This window comes from Musca domestica, unplaced genomic scaffold (assembly GCF_030504385.1).
Source record: "Musca domestica strain aabys unplaced genomic scaffold, Musca_domestica.polishedcontigs.V.1.1 2, whole genome shotgun sequence".
NCBI lineage: Eukaryota > Metazoa > Arthropoda > Insecta > Diptera > Muscidae > Musca > Musca domestica.
The window spans coordinates 16,080,070-16,093,487 of record NW_026712249.1 but is presented as its reverse complement, the minus strand read 5'-3'; the positions used below and the strand labels follow the sequence as shown (position 1 = coordinate 16,093,487).

Genomic DNA, 13,418 nt, shown 5'->3' with positions numbered 1-13,418 from the left:
CAAAATACTCTAGACACAATAGCCCAAAGGAATGGTATCCGGAGATTTTGGTGGCCATTGTGAGCTGGAAATGAAGCGAGGAACCTCATTTTGTAACCATTCTTGGGTGGCGCGTGCTGAGTGCGATTGTGCTGAGTCCTGTTGGAATCTCCAAGGTTTGCGGCCAAAAAGGTTGCGTACCCAAGGCTTTAATACACCCTCCAGAATATTTTCGCAATAATATTCGGCATTTATTCGGATGCAACGGTCGATTAATACGAGCGGAGAACGACCATCGGCTGTTACGGCGGCCCACACCATAACCGAAGGTGCGTGCCCAACGCTTTAGTACACCCTCCAGAATATTTTCGCTATAATATTCGGCATTTATTTTGATGCCACGGTCGATTAATACGAGCGGAGAGCGACCATCGGCTGTTATGGCGGCCCACACGATCACCATGGCCTGCGCTTGAGTTTTAGTGGCCAACCGAAGATGCACATTTTCAGCTTTCCTCTTTGGCAACTAAACACGATCATTTTCTTTGTTTACCAACTGCTGGACAACGAATGTTTTCTCATCGGAGCGGAGAAAACCAAATTCGGCAGTTCACCACTTTCGGCCAAGCAAAACAACTCTTTAGCTCTTTTGAGTCTATTTTCTTTCCGTTGCGGTGTAAGTTCTTACAATTTTTGAAATTTCAATGGGCTCGGGCTAAAGCTCATTTTTCAATATTTGCCGAATGGAAAATATGCGATATGTTCAGCTCACGAGCCATTTTTCGACCACTGCGACGCGGGTTTCGATTGTTTTCGAGTCGCTTCTTTACTTTTCGAACCATTTCTTCTGATGTTGCTGTTTTTCCGCTTCCTTCCACCTCCTTGACGTCGAGCTATGTTACCAGTATCACGGTAACGAGCGATGGCACGAGACACAACGTAGTTATTCACATTTAAATACTGGAGTGCTCTAACGATAACCACTTGTGATTTTCCTGCAAAATATAAAGAAATCACACTATCACGCTTGAATTCCAACGCGAAAAACTTTTTGTCTGAAAATTTCTCACCAAAATGCTTTTGTACGATTGTAAACAATATAATGAGCTTTCACTGGATTAATTTTAACAGCTGTCGGACGAGTGGTTTAGAAATGACAGCAGTCTGAAGTTGGTTGCAGTTTTTTCATCTCACCCTGTATACAGCTTTGATGAGTTACAAACGGAATGACAAACTTAATATACCTTCCATGTTATGGTGGCGGCTATAAAAAGACCCTTTTGTAGGTAGAGTGAGGGTAAAATTCTCAAGCAAATAGTCCGCGTATAGTTATCAGTAATCTGACGAAGATATTGTTTTCCAAAATTCCAAGGAATCATAATCTTACAATTTCAAAAAATGGGGAAGAAGGCGGAACTTGCCCTCTTAATTTGGTTATTTTGAGATATAAACTTTAAAGTTTCTACTTTCAAAATCTGCTAGATTTTTCATTTCATTATTTTTGGGCACAGTGTTAAATACGATTTCTTAGAAATCGATCTGAAACATGATTTTATTATCAAAGGTCTTTCAAACTTGTCAGAGCTATATAAGCTCAAAATAAATTTTCATTTCATCCAATCACTTTCGCTATCATTTCAACTCATATTATCACAAATCGCTCATAAATCCAGCCATCGAACCCTTTGCCGTTTCCAAATCATCTGACATTATGTAGTTATTGAATCAGTTGTATATAAAGTGATATTACAATTTTTTCATTTAAAAACCAATATGGCGACTAAAAGGAATCTGTAGATCATCGGCTTTATGCGCGAGTGAGTAGAACCCTTTTTTCCAACTCCCCTGGGTTATAGTAGCCCAATGTAGCATATCCAAACGAAAAAAAAAATATCTTAAATTAATTTCAAAAAATTATCATCACGAAACTAACCCCAATTTTTTTACTCCTTTTCCAAAAAACATGTCCTTTGGGCGCAGTGTTTCAAACGTATTCGGCGGCTCCCTCGCTAACACCCGACGACGATGTCTTCAAACATCTATCGTTGGTTTATGCCAAAAATCATGCCAAAATGTCACGAGGAGTGGCATGTAAATCGGCCACGCCAGCCTTTGAGAATGGCATCACCAACGGTGCTGCCTGGTATCCATTGACGGGAGGTATGCAGGACTATCAATATGTGTGGTATGGTTGCATGGAAGTTACTTTGGAAATATCATGCTGTAAATATCCGCCAGCCTATGAGTTGAGGAAATACTGGGAAGATAATCAATTGGTGAGTAACCACAATAAAACATACTCTTAGATATTCATTGAATTAATTGAAAATTTTCCCCTTTTCCAGTCCATGATCAAATTCCTGGCCGAGGCTCATCGCGGTGTCCAGGGTTTTGTCTTTGACAACAACAATAATCCCATTGAAAGAGCTTCGCTGAAAATCAAGGGTCGTGATGTTGGTTTCCAAACAACCAAACACGGTGAGTTCTGGAGAATATTGCTGCCTGGTTACTATAAATTGGAGGTAAGTGGATCAAGTTGCTCTTTTATTTTGATCGACCTTTTGAACATTGTTTTTTTTTTCATTTTAAGGTCTTTGCTGAGGGCTATTCTCCCCGAGAAATTGAATTTGTGGTTGTCGAACAACATCCAACATTGTTAAATGTCACTTTGCAGCCATCTAAGGTACGTTTAAGTTTCATATGAGTTGTTATGCGAATTTTTCAATTTATTTTGGAAGTACATTCGATCAGGTGTTGAGGATAAGATTGAGATTTGTTAAACGAGTAGTTCCTATATATATATATATCATTTTATACGGCGAAAACGTGCCTCATCGAAATAAAGGTTTTAGGCGCTGAGTGTCTTTTGACCAAATCACATTTGGAATCGATCTAGCGATATTCATCTGTATGTCTATCATGTACCATTTTGGTCCAAACTTTGTACATCGTAATATTATTGTCAAACTTAGATCGATTTCGGAGATGCACAATACCGGTCCACTTCTTCTGGTACCAAAGAAAATATTTGCTGCGCAGAAAAATAAATGATGATCTGATTTTGCTCCAACTTTGCGAATCCTAATATTTACATCAGTTCTAGGTCAGGTGCGAAAATAGACAAATAGACGGTCCACTCCATCAAGTATCTCTCCCACAAGAGGTCAACATTTTTAATATTTTTAACTCTTATAAAATGTGATGTAAGAGTCCGACTGTCTTCAAATTATACACATCACAATATTTCTACTAACACACGATCTGTTGTGAAGATGGGATATATCGGTCCACTCCTTCTAGTACCTCCCCCACAAAGGGTCAACATTTTAACTATCCATGAACATTTTAACTATCCATACTTTTATCTGTCTTAACTTGGGGAAACAAGTCAGCGATTCCTTCCAACTTGCTATTTCTAAATATTTATCTCTACCAGAAACCTGAGATGAACATAGAATTTATGATTTCGCATAAAATTTGATATAAATGTTCGATTTTGTTATTGTGATTTTATTATATCATCTGCATTAGATGAAATATGAAAATGGTCGACTACATCTGGTACGCCACGCTCACTTTAATATTTTTCAAAAATTATCTTATATCTCATATAAAGTGAAGGGTAACCGATATACTAAAAACCTGACATGTCACCTCTTTCATAGAGATTTAACAGTTTGAATAATAATAACAGAAGTCAAATTATATTTAAATAATCGAACATTGGCTGTGTGTATATATCTGTCGCGAAAACCCACTGATATTCTTCAGAATACATGAAAAGTCTTAATCGTACAAAACGCCAGGAATTCCTTAATATTTAGAACACATTTTCGGATTAAAGTCGTACCTTATATAAGTTTATGCTGAATTCCTCTACAAAGCATCATTTTAGAAAAATGAAGTAAAAGACAAAAATATTCTTAATCAAATTTCACTATAAATCGCCAAAGAAATGAAATCTCTATTTTCATTATAGATCAAGAAAATAATTGGTAGAATGCTGCAAAAATAAATAAATAAAAAATATCTCTAAATATTTTTAACAATTTTTATTTAATATTTTTTCTAGTTTCGCTTTACACAAAAAGTGTCAAAAGAACCATATATGTCAAAATAAAACTTATGTGTATGTTTAATAGCACCAAAACGTAGTCCTATATACATTGATAATTTTTTGCTTATAACATATCTAAAAAATAAGAATTCAAAATGAAAAAAATTGGCGAAATTGAATGGAATATATTAGTAAAACGTAAAATAGACTTGAAATCGTGATTTTACCCTTATATGGGTGCTATGCCCAAAATGACTCATGAAGCAAACCGAAACTCTATATTAAATTTCATAGCTCTACATCAAAATACTGTTGTCCCTTTAGGTATCGTTAATGTGCTATGTTAAGTAGAGCCCTAACAAAGTTTGGTTTGAAACCCCAAAACACTTTGAGGCTTTTGATCTACAAAGCGGACTAAATTCAGTTGAAATCCACAAATTCCACTGCTCAGGCTGGCATTTTCCAGGGAATTCGAAAAAAAAACCTAAATTTGTCGAAAATAAAATATATTTTTTCTTAAACCAAAATCAATGATATTTTTATGTGGTTTATATTAAGTAAAGACATTCCTTTTGTTCAGAGACTTACCATGAAATTTGAGAAGAATGGAATATTTTCTCCTTTGACACTTCGCCCAAAACATGAAATGTTGAGGGTGATTTTGTCTTAGATGGAAAACGCGTAAAATTAATAAGTCAAAAACGTACGCGTAAGAAATTTCCTTAAAAACTATTATGCCTAAATTTATATAGTTTATTCTGAGACATGTAATGAAATTTAGTATAGAATAGTTTCTCTTGTGACACTTTGCCTAAAAAATTAAGTGTTGAGGGAAATGTTGACTAAGATTATAAATTAACAAATCTAAAACATAAGCCTATAATTTCCACTTTTAATAGAAAGTTTTCGTATGTAATTTCCTTAGAAACTATAATGCCTAGATACATAGTTTATTCTGAGACATATAACGAAATTTAGTGTATTATGTTTCCTGTTTTGACACCTTGCCCAAAAAATAAAGTGTTGAGTGAGATTTTGACATAGATTAAAAATTAATAAGTCAATAACGTAAACGTATAATTTACACTGTTACTAGAAAGTTTTCGAATGTAATTTCCTTAAAAACTATTATGACTAGATTAATAATTTCTTCTGAGACATATAACGAAAATTTGTGAGAATATTTCCTCCTTTTAAGCGAAATTTTATGTTATTTTCAATGTTGCACCAACTAGAAAAGCGGTCGAGGAACAATTAATCAAAAATTAGGAAATATTTTCGATTTTGTTCGTGACAATTGTTAATGCAAATATTTTAAGTTTTATTTAATCTATAATCATTTCGAATCCAATTTCGATAAAACCTGTCTTATCTAGATGTGCGATTTGTTCTGAGACAAATAGTGAAATTTTAACCTTTAAGGGTTTCAACCTAAAATGAAGTTTTATGCTACTTTCATGCTTCCACAAGAAAAGGGCCGAGGAAAAAGTATATCCAAAATTAGGAAATATTTTCGGGGTTTCTTTTTTCTGTCAACAGTGAAATAATTGTTATTTATTTTTATTTATTTATTTATTTATTTTTTTTGGTTACTTATAGTAAATAGGGTATTTTCCTTCCTTTTCATCTCTTTCTTTACGCTTCGATGTTTTATAAATTAAAAAAAAATCCTATTCAAACTAAAACCTAATCGAATGTACTTTACTATTCGGCCAGTCCGAATATCAGTTATTTACCGATCTATTTTTTTTTTCAAAATTCTTATTCAACAACTTTATCAAACAACAGTTTTTAATAAGAGAACAACAGCATGCTTGCACCTTTAAAAAATTTAGTAGAATTTTTATAAAATATTTTTTTAATGTTTGTTTCCTACCTTTTATATTTTTCTGAAATTTTTTTGTAATCCTTTTTTTCTTTTAAATATTCTTCTCAAAACCCTAAAATGTATTTCAGCAGTTTAACATGCCCACAATTGCCACAACCACCATCAAAACACCAACAACAAAAAAACCCCGAAAACTAATCGGATTTATTCCGAAAGATGAGGATGAAATAATTCACTTCCCCTCTGATTAATTGCGCTTTTAAAATAAAAGAAATATAAATTTATCTTTTGGAAAATTTAAGAAAATGTAATAAAAAAGAAAATTTGCATCATAAGTAGGCTGAATGGTTTTTTTTACAAAAACAATTAAAAGTTAATACAAACATTAAAATTGACTCTAAAGACATTGTAGATCCACATGCTTTTGAATCATGTTTCCGAAATATTGCAAACAAAAAAAAAACAATTTTATTTTGTCGATTACAGTCTAGTGTGGTATAAAGGAACATTGGTTTATCGCAACTATAACAATTATTTTTCGAAACCGAAGAAAAGTTGCAATTGATTTTATTTCGAATTTATCAACAATGTCTTTTGCAACATATTGAAAATGTAAACTATTTCTAAATATATTTTATGGGTACTCTGAAAAAAGTAAAGGGACCTTTAAATTTTTTTTAAAAGATCCAGCTAAAAGGGACCTTTGAAAAAATTTCCTTAAAAAAATTCACGTTATGAGACCTTCGAAATCCAGGTTTATGGGAACTTTGAAAATTTTTCTTTAAAAAAATCCAAATTTATGGAAACTTTGAAAAAAATCCAGGTTTGAGAAAAAAATCGTTAAAAAATCCAACTTTAATTTTTTTTAATCTATGTTAAAAAAATACGTAAAAATCTACTTTTTAAAAAAATGTAATTAAAAAATCAACGTTTGAAAAAATTTCTTTAAAAAAATCCACTTTGAAAAAAAAATTCTTTAAAAAAAATCACGTTCGAAAGAATGTAATTAAAAAAAAACAACGCTTGAAAATTTTTTTTAAAAAATCCACTGTAAAAAAATGTCTTTAAAAAAATTAACGATCGAAAAAAAAAATTAAAAAATACACTTTTAAAAAAATTAAAAAAAACATTTGAATCTTTTTTAAATTTACATAAAAAAATACACGTTTGAAAAAAAATTTCATTAGAAAATCAACGTTTAAAAAAATTTATTTAAAAAAAAAATCCAGGTTTATGGGACCTTTGAAAAAATGTTCTTTAAAAGATCCAGGTTTATGGGAACTTTGAAAAAATTTCTTTAAAAAAATCCACGTTTAAAAAAAAACTTTAAAAAATCCACGTTTGATTTCTTTTAACTACTTAATTTAAAAATACTTACATACATAATACATTTAAAAAAAAAGTTCTTTAAAAAAATCACTTTGAAAAAAAAATTCTTCAAAAAAATTCACGTTTGAAAAAAAAAATAAAAAAATAAACGTTTGATTTTTTTTAAATACTTAAAAAATGCACGTTTGAAAAATATTTCATTAAAAAATCAACATTCACAATTTTCTTTTTTAAATTCCACGTTTGAAAAAAAATTATTTAAAAAAGTCTACGTTTGAAAAAAAATTATTTAAAAAAGTCTACGTTTGAAAAAAAATTATTTAAAAAAGTCTACGTTTGAAAAAAAATTATTTAAAAAAGTCTACGTTTGAAAAAAAATTATTTAAAAAAGTCTACGTTTGAAAAAAAATTATTTATAAAAGTCTACGTTTGAAAAAAATTATTTAAAAAAGTCTACGTTTGAAAAAAAATTATTTAAAAAAGTCTACGTTTGAAAAAAAATTATTTAAAAAAGTCTACGTTTGAAAAAAAATTATTTAAAAAAGTCTACGTTTGAAAAAAATTATTTAAAAAAGTCTACGTTTGAAAAAAAATTATTTAAAAAAGTCTACGTTTGAAAAAAAATTATTTAAAAAAGTCTACGTTTGAAAAAAAATTATCTAAAAAAGTCTACGTTTGAAAAAAAATTATTTAAAAAAGTCTACGTTTGAAAAAAAATTATTTAAAAAAGTCTACGTTTGAAAAAAAATTATTTAAAAAATCCACGTTTGAAAAAAATTATTTAAAAAATCCACGTTTGAAAAAAATTATTTAAAAAATCCACGTTTGAAAAAAAATTATTTAAAAAATCCACGTTTGGAAAAAATTATTTAAAAAATCCACGTTTGAAAAAAATTATTTAAAAAATCCACGTTTGAAAAAAAATTATTTAAAAAAGTCTACGTTTGAAAAAAAATTATTTAAAAAATCCACGTTTGAAAAAAAATTATTTAAAAAATCCACGTTTGGAAAAAATTATTTAAAAAATCCACGTTTGAAAAAAATTATTTAAAAAATCCACGTTTGAAAAAAAATTATTTAAAAAAGTCTACGTTTGAAAAAAAATTATTTAAAAAATCCACGTTTGAAAAAAAATTATTTAAAAAATCCACGTTTGAAAAAAAATCATTTAAAAAATCCACGTTTGAAAAAAAAAATTATTTAAAAAATCCAAGTTTGAAAAAAAAAAATATTTAAAAAATCCACGTTTGAAAAAAAATTATTTAAAAAATCCACGTTTGAAAAAAAAATATTTAAAAAAATCCACGTTCGAAAAATTATCTTCAAAATAAATCCACGTTAATAAAATATCTTTAAAAAATCCATGTTTTAAATTTTAAATTTAAAAATCAATTTAAAAAAAAAAATATTCTTGATAAAATCAACTTTAAAAAAATGTATTTAAAAAAAAGTTGGATAAAAAAATAAAAAATCTAAGTTTGAGAAAATTCATAGAAAAAATCCACATTTATGGGTCCTTTGAAAACAGAAATCTTTAAAAAATTCATGGTTGAAGAATATCTTTAAAAAAGACAGTTGAAAAAGAAATCTTGAAAACTCCACGTTCATGGGTCCTTTTAAATCTTTTTTTTAATTCGCGTTGAAAAAAATGTTTAAAAAAATGTAAATGGGTCTTTTGAAAAAACATTCAAAAAATAAAAATCAACAATTGAAAGCATATATTTAATATGTTTTCAAAACGTTTTTAAATTTCGGCTTCCAACAATAATTTTCTTTTCAAGTTCCTTATTACCCTCCCTGACTGTATTTTGCTTTATTGGCATTGTTATAGCTTCATTTTTTCTTTTCAAACCACAAAAGCCTGCTGCTGCCTGGTACAATTGGTATAACTAACAATACAAATTTTTCTATTCCTATATTCCCCCTCAAAATAAATACAAAAAATAAATTCCAACACAACCACAATCAAATGAGTTTACTTTTTAGTAAGTACAGACATATATATGTATTTGTTGGCTTTATAGTAATAATTATAATCCTTGCTTTATTGTTTTGTTTTTGTAATTGTGAAAGCATTTTGCATTAATAATTTCCATACATTTTCCTTTTACAATTCATAAACATAAACATACAAAAACGAACCATTTTTTCCTTTAGAACTGTGCGTGCTTTCATTATGTGCTCTGTTAATTACAAAAATCATGGCATACTTTTAGGCTTTAACTGCACAAGCATTGTTATCAAACACCGCCGCCGCCACAAAACAAATAACAGGGTGTCTCATATAAATGTTGTGTGTGTGTCTGTCTGTTGTTATTTTCAACTTGATTTTCTCAGTGTTTAGCAACCTCTTCAAAAGAAACAAACGTTTTACTAATGAAATTCTTATATCTTTTCTTTCCTTTTTCTACTTTTAGCGCATCGAGGGCACCTTAACACCCCTCTCACCCCTGTACCGTCCCGTACCTGGACCACCACCCCATCTCTATAGACCACCCACACCCGGCTATGGAGCCGGTGAATCGAGCATTTTCTCCTCCATTACCAGCGGTCTCAACAATCTCTATTCCAATCTGTTTGGCTGATCCTTTATCTTTGTGATCGAAATATTTCTCGATTATCGTACCATTTATTTATTTATAACATTTTTCATAATCCTATCCATAATTCACATAGCAAGTCGTGAAGATTTCGATCCCCTGCCCCAAGAGGGGGAGGAATAGACAAAGAAAAAAAAAAACAAAAACAGAACTAACAAAATTAAGCCAACAACAGTAACAACAACAATCAACCATCCAATTTTTGGGGGGGAGTTTCTTAAAACAAGAATGGAACTCCTCTCAACATATATTATTGCAAAGCAATCACAGATCAAGATCAACTTTATTTTAGTAGTACTACTGCCTTATAGTTCAATTAGGAAATGGGGGACATGGGACACTGGGTAACGTAGAGCAGATATGTAGGGGAAGGGTAGCATAGAGAGAAATTGTAAGAGTTGTTTTAATTTGTTTTTTTTTTTATTCGAAATTTAAATCTCTCTTTGTTTGGGACTCTTTAAAGTGACCTAAAGCGGGACCCTAGAGACAATCAGAAGGGAGTCTAAACAAATAAATTGAATTGAACTTGAAGGGAATTTTCATAGGTAACTAGAATGAAGTATATAGGAAGTTAATAAGTTGATAATAAGTTTTCTAGACTAGCTGAAAGGGGTGTTCCCAGGTGAGTTGACGAAACTTTCCAGTTGAGTTGAAGGGAGTTTTTCTAGCTTAAAAAATATACAATGTTCATAGGTGACCAGGAAAATTGTTGTTGACGACTTGAAGAGGATTTTCTGATAACCAAGAGAGAGTCTCTACGGAAGATGTCAATTGAGTCTTCATTGGCTACGACGAGATAGCAGCCTCCATAGACCACCAGAAAAAAGTTTGTATAGGCGACTAAAAGAGAGTCTTTAGCAATGACTAAAATGGAACCTTTATTGGCGACGTGAACTCAGTATCCAAAGGCGAGTTGAAGGAGGGTCTCTAAAAGGGAGCTGAAAGAAGAATTTACAGAGATCAGCAGAAGGGAATCTCTATACACTATCAAACGCAGATTATGGGTTCTTTGAAAAAAATTAAAAAAAAACTGTCTTTGAAAAAATATTCTTAAAAAAATATGTTTGAAAAAATTTAAAAAAAAAGTTTTAAAAAAATCCAAGTTTGAAAAAAAAAACTTTCCCTAAAAATCCTTTGAACTTTGAATTTTTGTTTTCTTAAAAAATCCTAGTTAAAAAAAATCTTTAAAAAATCGAAAATTCTGTCCCTACAAAATTCTTTTAAAATACCTTTCAAAAAAAATCTTTTAAAATTCCAAATTTATGGGTCCCAAAAAATAAAGCATGTTTGAAAAAAAATTCTGAAGATAATCCACCTTAAAAAAATTATGTCTTTCGGTCCTTTTAAAAAAATTCTTTGAAAAATACTGTCCTTCGGTCTTTTGAAAAGTTATCTTTGAAAAAATATTCTTACAAAAATCCACGTTTGAAATAGCTTATTTAAAAAAATCCAAAAGTGTATTTTGTTGACCAATGTTGAAATTATTCAATATGAGTTAATTGGGCTTATATGGTCAAGTTAATTAAATCCAAGTTTGAAAAAATTCTTTTAAAAAAACACGTTAGTAAAAATATTCTTTTCAAAAATCCAAGTTTGAAGAAAAATTCTCTTAAAATTCCAAGTTTAAAAAATAAAAATTTAAAATATCTAAATATAAAAAAGATTTAAAAAATCCACGTTTAAACAAAAAAATCCTTAAAAATCCAAGTTTGAAAAAATAGTTACAAAATCCAATTTTTTGTCCTTCAGTTCTTTAAAAAAAATTCCACGTTAGAAAAAATTCTAAATTTATGGGTTTTAAAAAAAATTGGAAAAAAGTTCTTACAAATTCTACATTTATAGGTTCCTTGAAAAAATAATTAAACAAAAGTTCTTAAAAATATATAAAAAATGTGTCCTATGGTTTCAAAAAAAATTCTTTAAAAAATCCTTAGAAAACAACTTAAAAATTCCACGTTTATAGATTCTTTATTTTTTTTAATTCCTTCATTAAAAATTCCACGTTTATGGGTCCTTGGAAAAAAATTCTTTAAAGTGTCCTTTGAAAAAAATCTTTAAAAATTCCACATTTATGAGTCCTTTGTTGTCTTAAAAATTGTCTTAAAAATCCATTCAAAACAATTTTTTAAAAGATCCACATTTATGAGTCTTTTGAAAATAATTCCTTTAATTCAAAAAAAAATCTTTAAAAAATCCACATCTATGGAACCTTTGAAAAAAAATCTTTATAAAAATCCATATTTTTGGGACCTTTGAAAAAATAGAAAAACTACATTTATGGGTCCTTTGAAAAAAATAATAATAAATAAAAAATTAACGTTTATGGGTCCTTTAAAAAAATTCATGTTTATGGGACTTTTAAAAAAAGTCTTTAAAAAATCTAACTTTTGAAAAAAGGTATGTAAAAAATTTTTTTAAAAAATCCACATTTATGAGTCTTTTGAAAATAATTCCTTTAATTCAAAAAAAATCTTTAAAAAATCCACATCTATGGATCCTTTGAAAAAAAAATTCTTTATAAAAATCCATATTTTTGGGACCTTTGAAAAAATAGAAAAACTACATTTATGGGTCCTTTAAAAAAATAATAATAAATAAAAAATTAACGTTTATGGGTCCTTTAAAAAAATTCATGTTTTAAGAAAAGTCTTTAAAAAATCTAACTTTTGAAAAAAGGTATGTAAAAAATTTTTTAAAAAATCCACGTTTGAAATAAATATTCAAAAAATCAGATTTTGAAAAAAAAACTTTAAAAAATTCCACGTTTGAAAAAAAATAAAAAATTCATTGTTTAGAAAATATTCTTATCCACAATTACAAAAACATCTTTTAAAATCCACATTAATGAGTCGGTTGGAAAAATATTCTTTAAAAATCAAACTTAAATATTGTTTAAAACTACTGTTTTTCGTCATTAAAAAATATTTTAAAAAAATTACCTTAATATGTTATAATAAATCCTGGGTGATTTTAAAAAATATTTTTCAAAAAACGATTATTAATAAAAATATTCAGGTATATTGAACGACCAGGAGGGAATTTGTTAGACATCAGAAGGCAGTTTTTTAGACTCCTTAGAGGGAAGTTTTCAAACAACATTTTTTATACACGAACAGAGAGGACTTTTGAAAGATTACCTGCATAAGACATACATACCTTGTCAACCTCCATTTTTAAAGAAGACGCTCTTCATTTCCATCTTTTCAAATTATCTTCACTCCATTCCCCCCACCATCGATCTGCAACAAAAAGTATGTTACCCAGTGTAAAGTATATTGTTACCATTTAAGCCACGGCCAAGGAATTTGCAAAATCATTTTTGTAGTTGAATGTTGTTTAATTTTTAAGATTTATTTATTGTTACCAAAAAAGAAGAAAAAAACAAACACAAATAAGAACTCAAATATATTTGGATAAAAAAGATCAAGAAAATTATAAAAAAGAATGTTGAAAAATATATATTTAATAAAATGGTGTTCTCATATTTTAATTAAGATCTATGTATGTATATTATTAAGACAATAAGTTAAATAAATAAAAAAAAAACAAAATACATAAAATATTTATATTAAGATGACAACCAATTATCTTTAAAAAAAAGCAAAGTATATATTTATCTAAAAAT

General features: G+C 28.8%; 1 protein-coding gene across 4 annotated transcripts in view; it reads left to right on the top strand.

The window, feature by feature from the left end:
- The window catches only part of LOC101888089 (carboxypeptidase D), a 111,711-nt gene extending 98,331 nt beyond the window's left edge, over positions 1-13,380 (top strand). Inside the window, exons 6-10 of one of the 4 annotated variants that reach the window (XM_059121876.1) lie at positions 1,767-1,796; positions 1,960-2,255; positions 2,325-2,501; positions 2,570-2,662; positions 9,611-13,380. In XM_059121876.1, the coding sequence (XP_058977859.1) occupies positions 1,767-1,796; positions 1,960-2,255; positions 2,325-2,501; positions 2,570-2,662; positions 9,611-9,778 (764 nt within the window). In that variant the 3' untranslated portion in view covers positions 9,779-13,380. Of the gene's footprint in view, positions 1-1,766; positions 1,797-1,959; positions 2,256-2,324; positions 2,502-2,569; positions 2,663-5,992; positions 6,200-9,610 lie in introns of those variants that run through there. The other 3 variants (XM_059121878.1, XM_059121879.1, XM_059121877.1) reach the window with 3 other exon arrangements.
- Positions 13,381-13,418: the final 38 nt, after the last annotated feature.